The following is a 10,550-nucleotide window of genomic DNA, read 5'->3' as shown; positions in this document are numbered from 1 at the left end:
ACCAAAATATTTGGTTTTAATGAACAGTGCCGCACCATATTCATCCGCACCAAAAATAGGGAGGGGAGAAAATTTACTATTTTGACCTTGCTTCTTTTTAGAATTCCAAATGTATCTTTTATTTGTTTATATAGAATTTTATTATTTTGTAAAATATTTATATTTAAAGTTTGTATTATAAAATATAAATTATACCATTTTAAAGATCTCATTGAGACAATCGAAAGAAGACTAATATTGAATATATATTGTATTATCTATGTCAGATTGTATGGAATGGCTTATCATTCCATCGAACTTTGTTGTAATCGTTTCTAATGCTTATTAATGAAGTTTATCTTTCAAAAATTATTAATGTTCTAAAAAAGATTAATGTTAATAAAAATTATTATTTATATCACAAGTTATATTTTATATTAAACTAATTAAGTTCGAAATAAATTATATTAAATTAATTAAATTTAAACTAATAATTGAGAAATCAAATTATTTTAGTGTAGAAATTTGGTGTTTTGGTGTAAATGAGTTGGAGATGAATAAAATTTGGTGTGAGAATATGTTGGAAATAGTTTTTTTGATGTGACATTTGGTCGAGAAATTTGGTGTTTTAGTATATGGTGGGTTGGAGTTGCTCTTACTAAAATTAGAAAAGTAATGAGAAAGACTAAAATGATATAAAATATAATAGTAAGAGATATTAAATCATAACACAATAATCTATGATTAAATTTAAAATTACCATCAAATACAATGAACCTCTAGTATAATTAACTCACTCAAAGTTTAAAATAGACCTAACCTGAACCTTTTTATTAAATAATTCTGATCAGATCATAGGCTATTAGGTTGCTATGAAAGACCCGGCCTATTTTCATCACTAAATTTTACAATGACCAAAACACACCACATATGCAAAAGAAGTAATAGGGAGAAATAATGACTTCTCTTTTTTATAAATAACATTTTGTTTACAAAATGTGACCGCTTCTTTTTATTTGTAATAAAAAGCACAGTGCCCATTGGCATTGTAAACAACATTATCTCTGTCTATATGTACCTGCATATATCCGATCTGTATCTGATCTGTTTCTTGAGCGTTCAAAATTCATCCACTTTAATGGCGTCGCGAGGCGTTTCATACGCGTCTTTGGGTCGTGACTTCTTCACCCCGGCGGCGACGAACCACACTTTATCCGACTTATAGCTCTCAACGTTGATGCTCGTCACTTTAACCCACACCAAAACCTTCGTCTTCATTCCTTCCACTCCGGCGAGCTTCCCCCGCGAAAGAGTGGCTTTCACGCGCCGCCCGCTGTACCTTATCACCGACGAGTCCTTGAAACACAGCTCGCAGGGATACGGCAAATGCACCACCAACTTACATGTGACCTCGTCGTATTCGTAGCACGTGATGTTTTGGGGGAACAGCCCCGCTGGAAGGTTGTGTTCCCGAAGCAAATCCGCCAAAGATTTTGTTGGTTTTCCTGCTGGGAATTCAATCAAAAACCAGGAATATAATTTTGCAAGAAACTATATATATATATATAGTTTATTATCGAAATGGTTCCTCGACTATTGCAAAATGATTAATTTGGTCCTCCACAATTTTTTGTGTCCAATTAAGTCCTTCGATTTTGAAAATTTTAACTAATTTGATCATCCGTTTATTTTGCCGTTAAACATCCGTTAAATCGAGACCAAATTAGTAATTTTTCTATAGTTAAGGGACTATTTCAATGAAAAATTAATTATCAATTTGGTTCATTGACTATAGCAAAATTACCAATTTGGTCTCAATTTAACATATGTTTAACTAAAAAATAAACGAAAGACCAAATTGATTAAATTTTTCAAAGTCGAGGGACTTAATTAGTCAAAAAAAATTATTAAAGATCAAATTAATAATTTCACAATAGTCGATGGATCATTTTGATAATAAACTCATATATATATATATATGAACCCACTTGTATAAAATTAAAAATATGTGATTTTGAGCTTGTCACGAGTAATTACAAAGTTACAAGTTCAACTTATTATTTTTTAATTTGAACTAGTCAATTATAGACTTAATTTTGACTGATTTACTTGTAATCTTTTATGAATTAGATCAAATGGGGTTTATCACCCAAAAGCACTGCTCATATCTAGTAAAGTAAGCAATAAAAAAGGTTACCTTTTAGCTTATTGAATACCCATTTTGCCTTCTCTTCAACTGTGTTAGTCAAGCTCTGGAATAATAATAATCACCAAGTATATATTTCGTGAATAGAGAGATTTCATAAAAGAGCAATGCAGATCTTATAATGGCAGTTCAATGTCCTAATTGGGTAGAGGGAGAGAGAGAGAGATTTACATACAGAGAGATCTTGGGAGATGTTGGAGATCTCTTGTTTGGCTTTCTTGGAAACCCAGAAAGTACCAGCTTTGATGCTCCCCACTTTGCTCAGAGCTTTCTCCATTACTGGAAAATCTATATATCTCAAATGCAAGAGAGAACTTAAGAAACACAGCAATCTCTTATCTTCTTTTATTTGTTTCCCTCTTCCCCTTCTCTCTCTCTCTTACTCTTATCTCCTTGGTTTACTCATTACTCAACAAATTAAGAGTTGATTATTTCTTTGCTTAATTCCCTTGAATTTGGGTTTTATCTATTTTAAAATATTTAGAAAATTACACTTTTTTCTCCCATATTTATAGTTCTATAGTTTAATTTTCTCCTCAATTTTATATAGAGAAAATGGTATATTTGGTCGTTGAGTTATACTCATTAACGACTCAGTTCCTTTATTATGATCATATCTATTTTTTATCCTTCAATTATGAACAAAGTCACGTATTTGGTCCCTAACGTTAGGTTTCCGTCTCATCCTTACAAAAAACCCAACCACTCTTATATTATTGGATGTCTAAAATATGAAATTCACATCTTATTCTCATTCATATATTAATTGAAACCCAAAAAACCCAAAAACTCTTATATTCACTTCTCAGCATCCTATTTCAAGGTTCTTCAATTCCAAAATCATTTTATATACGCGTTCACTTTTTCCCATCACTTATCTTAGAAGTGGCTAGTTTTACCCAATTCCGTTAGGCATTTATAATTAAAACATAACCTTATAAAATGAGGGGTTTGTTTTTAAATGAATATTAACTAAATCTATCAGTGCCATTTGTTTAATATAAATAAACAAAATAGACAAAATATTTTCCCTTGATTTTCGATTTTGAATCCTAGTTATGTGTTTAGAAACTAGAATTAAGAGAAATTATCTTTATCTGTTGTAGACACTTGACTTGAAAGAATAATGACATTGAATATTTAGTTATTAATTAATATTTTTTTAAAAGAACTCTTCAATTCTTTTAAGGATTTCAAATATTTATCATAAATAGTTAACGTATTTCGATAAAAATAACAACTTCGAAGATAATTAAGGGTGAAGTATATAGTTGTGGATGCATTATATATATTTATAATTGAGGAAAAAATAAATTATTCCACTATAATTGAGAGTGAAAATTGCCATTTCCCCCAAAATATTAAAAGAAATTTGGATTGAAGAAGTGGAAAGAAAACTATTTGCTGTAGGTAAAGCATCAAAGTGGAACATTTATAGCAAATGTTAAATATTACCTAGGGTACGGTCCATCCAAAAGGTCAAGTGACTTGCATTCAACATTCCAATACGGGCATAAGGATATCTCTCTTTTTGTCTCCTTATCTCCCCATTTTGTAAGTCTACTACTGACTCTATTTCAATATTGACTCCACTGAGGCTTGAACCCACCACCTCTCGTATAAAGAGAAATGTTTGATACCACTGGACCACAAGGTCCTTGGTATCTCTTATTTCTCTTTAATCCTTCTCCTTTTTCCTCTCCTTTTTTAGACACATCTCATACGTATCATTTATTATTTTATTTACTTTTCTATAATTAATAATTTCACTTTATAATTATTTCTGATTGATGCATGTTGACCACACGCCACCACTCTGTCATTTTGTGGTGGTATATAAGGAAATAAAGTTGTGCATTCATTGTGAGCTATAACTTTTGTTATAAGTAGTAAGTATTTGAGCCTAATACCAATTATTTCTCAAGTAATATAACATTGCTCCTACTTCTTCAAATTGCTACTAACAGGTATGATTCTAACTTAATCTTCTTACTTTATGTTAGTTTTTATTTTTATTTTTAATCATATGCATGTCAGTATTCAAAAGACGTGCGTAAATCCTGTATGAGCCGAAGCAATCCATATAGTCTAGAAAATATTCGGGGAAAAAGTACTATGAAGGGGAAAAAAGTACCCAGATAAGGTTCACAAATGTTGTTAGGATTGTAGACGAAGAAATTCGGTAGTAGGTTAGGGGGATGAAAGTGTGAGGGTTTTAGATAAAATATGATTAATTAGTAAGCATAAAAACTAACATGAACTGATAAGATTAAAAAGAATCATATCTAGATGTAGTTAAAAAGGAGTAAAGCTTCAAAACTGTTGAAAAAACCTAAAATTTTAAAAAATAAATTTACAAAATGCTTTGAAAAAAATAAATTTACAATGAAATAAATAAAATGGATTAAAAAACTCAATCAAGACTATTTTGGAAACAATGAAAATTTTTAAGTTGAAAGAAATTTTGGAAATAATTTTACAACATATTATTTGGATGAAAAAATCAAAAGATGAAAAATTTGTGAAATACGCAATTGATATACCAAATTATAATGAAATTTTTTTCTACTTATTCAAAAGATTTCCTTACCCGGTAAAACAAATTATCAAATATCTAAAATATACCACATTTCAAGAAAAATTTATAATTGAACAATTAAAAGAACAATTCCAAGAGGACTTTGAGGAAGAAAAATTAGAAAATTTGATTGAAAAAAAAACTTGAGCTGGTATCCCAGTCAAAACATATTAAAAATTTTGAAGCAGAATTTCATCAACAACATGCGCACATAAATTATGAAATAGGAGAATCTTCTAGGTATTCATCTCCTATTTACTCTATAATTTATAACTATGATAATTATAACTCCGATAATAATCCGCAGAGGTTGAAGTGTAGGAATTATTGGAGTGTAAAAATAAATTTTTGAAGTGTAGCTGTGTAGGAATTATTGGAGTGTAGGAATAAATTTTTGAAGTGTAGGAATTATTGGAGTGTAGGAATTTTTTTGAATACTACTAACTCTATTACAATGCAGTATCTGTTCATAACTACTTTCTCAACCTATTAAAAGTCATTTAGGGAATAGTAGAGAAGTGTAAGAATTGGGAATAGTAAGAGAATAGTAGAAGGAAGGGAAAGATTTTCAAAAAAAAAAAAAACAAAAGTAGAAGGAAGGGTAAGAATTGACAATCATTAATTAGATGGGTGTAGGAGTTGTAAATTTAATTCGCGAATAAAGATGTAGAAGTAGAAAAATGATATTGGAGAATAGTTGAGAATAGTGTATGTATATAAATATATATATATATATATATATATATATATATATATATATATAAACAATATAATATTAAGTTAAACTTTTAACTAAAAAATAATTTACTTTTTCAGTTTTAGAGTTAGACTAATTAGGCCATCTCCAACCAAGGCACCAAAACACCAAAACACAAAAAAATTTGGTGTGGAATGGCTCCAATCAACACTCCAAAACACTATAAATTTGGTGCACTGTTCATCCGCACCATTTTTGGTGTAGATATTTAATTCTTATTTTGCCCATCATTTGTACTTTATCTTTTTCTATAATTACTTTTGTATCCTTTTTGCTTTTTATATATTTACATATTTTGTTAAATATTTTAAAAAAATTGTATATTTTTAAAAACAAATTATATCATTTGAAAGATCTCATTAAAACAAGACTAATATTAAATATAATTTAATTGAAAAAAAGTTTCAATAAAACATAATTAAATTTTAATTAATTAAATACAACTATATGTTAAATAATAAAAGTGTAAATATAAACTTTTTATGAGAATATAAATTATTTTAGTGTACGAATAAAATTTGGTGTAAGAATATGCTGAGAATATTCCTTTTACTGTAAAATTTGGTGTTTTGGGTTGGAGATGGTCTTAGAACACACGTATTGGGAATTGAAGGCAAGACATAACTTCCCTGGCTATAGATGGTGACCATTAAAGTGATTCTAGCAATGTACAATAATCCGATTTAAATGATGTTAAATTAGAGATAAGTCAATTCACGCTTTCATACGTTACAAAAGCATCTTACCAAATGCAAATACATATTTTTTATTTTTTATTTTTGCTCCCAATAACTGAATTAGTAGAAGTTGAACAATTACGTATAATATTGTTAAAAAATTCGTAAAATAAATATCTTTTGCAATTATAGTATGTTGGGCTCACACCGTTCAATAGTCATCTCCCGTCAAGAATTGAAGTTTGGACAAAATTTTAAATTAAAAAGAAAAAAAGAAAAAAGAAAAAAAGAATGAAGAATATTTTGTAGAGCAAAGGTGCATGATAATAACGTAATTGTCTGCATTATAATGGAACATTGAGGCAAGCTGGCAATCATGTGACTTCCCTTTAATACAATCAAACCATCATGTGGATTGTGGAATGATCCCTATACAACAATGACCCTACAACTCATGTGTTCCCAATTATGTGTCTTAGCTTGTAAGACTTGTGTAAGGTAGTCATGGTCACAATTTGAGTTAAATTGTGAAATCTAACTTTAATGTTTGGCAATATTTAGTAATTGGGTTTAATATGGTCTCAACTATGTTTAAGATATATAAGAAGTTAAGAACTAAATAAAATAAAATAATAAATTATTAGCAGGGGCTGCCCACTTTTGACATTTTCTTGGGGGCCTAGAATTCCCATCTGAGACATAAAGGAATGATCACGGTTAGGTTTAAATCGTGTACTGTAAGAACCAAACTGGAAGTGAAATCATATGAACGATTCTGGTTTTGGTTCCAATTTAGAATCAAAGCCCAAAAGTTTTGGTTCCGGTTTAATAATATCAGGAATCAGAACCATCAGTTTAGGTTCGGAACCGACGATTTTGATTCCTGTTCCAAACATTAAAAAATAAAAAAAGAATAAGAGGATTTTTATTGAAACTATGATAAGATACATATGCAAATTAATCTTGGTAAAATTAAGTGCAAGCTCAATATTATTTTTATCTTTATTTAGTTTAACTATAAAGTTTAAATATTTGATATAACCATTAAAAAATCAAAATTTAAAAAATTCAAACAAAATAAAGTGTTCAATTTAGACTATTTTAAAAATATAAAACAATTTGATTCGAATCGACAGTTCAAACTCGAAGAACCGATTTCAATTTGTCATTTTCTAAAACCGTGAACTGAACCGTGTTCATCGAGTGATGCCAACTCACCAAATGTGCAACATTTTTTTTTGTTGATACATAAGTTCNTCGAGACCAAATTAGTAATTTTTCTATAGTTAAGGGACTATTTCAATGAAAAATTAATTATCAATTTGGTTCATTGACTATAGCAAAATTACCAATTTGGTCTCAATTTAACATATGTTTAACTAAAAAATAAACGAAAGACCAAATTGATTAAATTTTTCAAAGTCGAGGGACTTAATTAGTCAAAAAAAATTATTAAAGATCAAATTAATAATTTCACAATAGTCGATGGATCATTTTGATAATAAACTCATATATATATATATATGAACCCACTTGTATAAAATTAAAAATATGTGATTTTGAGCTTGTCACGAGTAATTACAAAGTTACAAGTTCAACTTATTATTTTTTAATTTGAACTAGTCAATTATAGACTTAATTTTGACTGATTTACTTGTAATCTTTTATGAATTAGATCAAATGGGGTTTATCACCCAAAAGCACTGCTCATATCTAGTAAAGTAAGCAATAAAAAAGGTTACCTTTTAGCTTATTGAATACCCATTTTGCCTTCTCTTCAACTGTGTTAGTCAAGCTCTGGAATAATAATAATCACCAAGTATATATTTCGTGAATAGAGAGATTTCATAAAAGAGCAATGCAGATCTTATAATGGCAGTTCAATGTCCTAATTGGGTAGAGGGAGAGAGAGAGAGATTTACATACAGAGAGATCTTGGGAGATGTTGGAGATCTCTTGTTTGGCTTTCTTGGAAACCCAGAAAGTACCAGCTTTGATGCTCCCCACTTTGCTCAGAGCTTTCTCCATTACTGGAAAATCTATATATCTCAAATGCAAGAGAGAACTTAAGAAACACAGCAATCTCTTATCTTCTTTTATTTGTTTCCCTCTTCCCCTTCTCTCTCTCTCTTACTCTTATCTCCTTGGTTTACTCATTACTCAACAAATTAAGAGTTGATTATTTCTTTGCTTAATTCCCTTGAATTTGGGTTTTATCTATTTTAAAATATTTAGAAAATTACACTTTTTTCTCCCATATTTATAGTTCTATAGTTTAATTTTCTCCTCAATTTTATATAGAGAAAATGGTATATTTGGTCGTTGAGTTATACTCATTAACGACTCAGTTCCTTTATTATGATCATATCTATTTTTTATCCTTCAATTATGAACAAAGTCACGTATTTGGTCCCTAACGTTAGGTTTCCGTCTCATCCTTACAAAAAACCCAACCACTCTTATATTATTGGATGTCTAAAATATGAAATTCACATCTTATTCTCATTCATATATTAATTGAAACCCAAAAAACCCAAAAACTCTTATATTCACTTCTCAGCATCCTATTTCAAGGTTCTTCAATTCCAAAATCATTTTATATACGCGTTCACTTTTTCCCATCACTTATCTTAGAAGTGGCTAGTTTTACCCAATTCCGTTAGGCATTTATAATTAAAACATAACCTTATAAAATGAGGGGTTTGTTTTTAAATGAATATTAACTAAATCTATCAGTGCCATTTGTTTAATATAAATAAACAAAATAGACAAAATATTTTCCCTTGATTTTCGATTTTGAATCCTAGTTATGTGTTTAGAAACTAGAATTAAGAGAAATTATCTTTATCTGTTGTAGACACTTGACTTGAAAGAATAATGACATTGAATATTTAGTTATTAATTAATATTTTTTTAAAAGAACTCTTCAATTCTTTTAAGGATTTCAAATATTTATCATAAATAGTTAACGTATTTCGATAAAAATAACAACTTCGAAGATAATTAAGGGTGAAGTATATAGTTGTGGATGCATTATATATATTTATAATTGAGGAAAAAATAAATTATTCCACTATAATTGAGAGTGAAAATTGCCATTTCCCCCAAAATATTAAAAGAAATTTGGATTGAAGAAGTGGAAAGAAAACTATTTGCTGTAGGTAAAGCATCAAAGTGGAACATTTATAGCAAATGTTAAATATTACCTAGGGTACGGTCCATCCAAAAGGTCAAGTGACTTGCATTCAACATTCCAATACGGGCATAAGGATATCTCTCTTTTTGTCTCCTTATCTCCCCATTTTGTAAGTCTACTACTGACTCTATTTCAATATTGACTCCACTGAGGCTTGAACCCACCACCTCTCGTATAAAGAGAAATGTTTGATACCACTGGACCACAAGGTCCTTGGTATCTCTTATTTCTCTTTAATCCTTCTCCTTTTTCCTCTCCTTTTTTAGACACATCTCATACGTATCATTTATTATTTTATTTACTTTTCTATAATTAATAATTTCACTTTATAATTATTTCTGATTGATGCATGTTGACCACACGCCACCACTCTGTCATTTTGTGGTGGTATATAAGGAAATAAAGTTGTGCATTCATTGTGAGCTATAACTTTTGTTATAAGTAGTAAGTATTTGAGCCTAATACCAATTATTTCTCAAGTAATATAACATTGCTCCTACTTCTTCAAATTGCTACTAACAGGTATGATTCTAACTTAATCTTCTTACTTTATGTTAGTTTTTATTTTTATTTTTAATCATATGCATGTCAGTATTCAAAAGACGTGCGTAAATCCTGTATGAGCCGAAGCAATCCATATAGTCTAGAAAATATTCGGGGAAAAAGTACTATGAAGGGGAAAAAAGTACCCAGATAAGGTTCACAAATGTTGTTAGGATTGTAGACGAAGAAATTCGGTAGTAGGTTAGGGGGATGAAAGTGTGAGGGTTTTAGATAAAATATGATTAATTAGTAAGCATAAAAACTAACATGAACTGATAAGATTAAAAAGAATCATATCTAGATGTAGTTAAAAAGGAGTAAAGCTTCAAAACTGTTGAAAAAACCTAAAATTTTAAAAAATAAATTTACAAAATGCTTTGAAAAAAATAAATTTACAATGAAATAAATAAAATGGATTAAAAAACTCAATCAAGACTATTTTGGAAACAATGAAAATTTTTAAGTTGAAAGAAATTTTGGAAATAATTTTACAACATATTATTTGGATGAAAAAATCAAAAGATGAAAAATTTGTGAAATACGCAATTGATATACCAAATTATAATGAAATTTTTTTCTACTTATTCAAAAGATTTCCTTACCCGGTAAAACAA

At 29.0% G+C, this 10,550-nt stretch overlaps 1 protein-coding gene and 1 long non-coding RNA gene across 3 annotated transcripts; both read right to left on the bottom strand.

The window, feature by feature from the left end:
• Positions 1–910: 910 nt before the first annotated feature.
• Positions 911–2,577, bottom strand: LOC115997340 (uncharacterized protein At5g01610-like). 2 transcript variants are annotated; one of them, XM_031236883.1, is made up of 3 exons: positions 2,361–2,577; positions 2,177–2,231; positions 911–1,487 (listed from the first exon to the last, which is right to left on the bottom strand). In XM_031236883.1, exons 1-3 carry the CDS (start codon positions 2,460–2,462, stop codon positions 1,099–1,101), a joined length of 546 nt encoding a protein of 181 aa, XP_031092743.1. In that variant the 5' UTR covers positions 2,463–2,577; the 3' UTR covers positions 911–1,098. The 2 variants fall into 2 exon arrangements, with proteins under 2 accessions (XP_031092743.1, XP_031092744.1); XM_031236884.1 differs by having other exon boundaries at positions 911–1,484; positions 2,361–2,576.
• Positions 2,578–7,945: 5,368 nt separating this feature from the next.
• On the bottom strand, positions 7,946–8,340 carry LOC115995638. The gene is made up of 2 exons (XR_004093544.1): positions 8,124–8,340; positions 7,946–7,994 (listed from the first exon to the last, which is right to left on the bottom strand). It is a non-coding gene; the product is annotated as an uncharacterized LOC115995638 (long non-coding RNA).
• Positions 8,341–10,550: the final 2,210 nt, after the last annotated feature.

This window comes from Ipomoea triloba, chromosome 11 (genome assembly GCF_003576645.1).
Source record: "Ipomoea triloba cultivar NCNSP0323 chromosome 11, ASM357664v1".
In the NCBI taxonomy this organism is placed as follows: Eukaryota; Viridiplantae; Streptophyta; class Magnoliopsida; order Solanales; family Convolvulaceae; genus Ipomoea; species Ipomoea triloba.
This window is presented reverse-complemented; position numbering and strand designations above follow the sequence as displayed.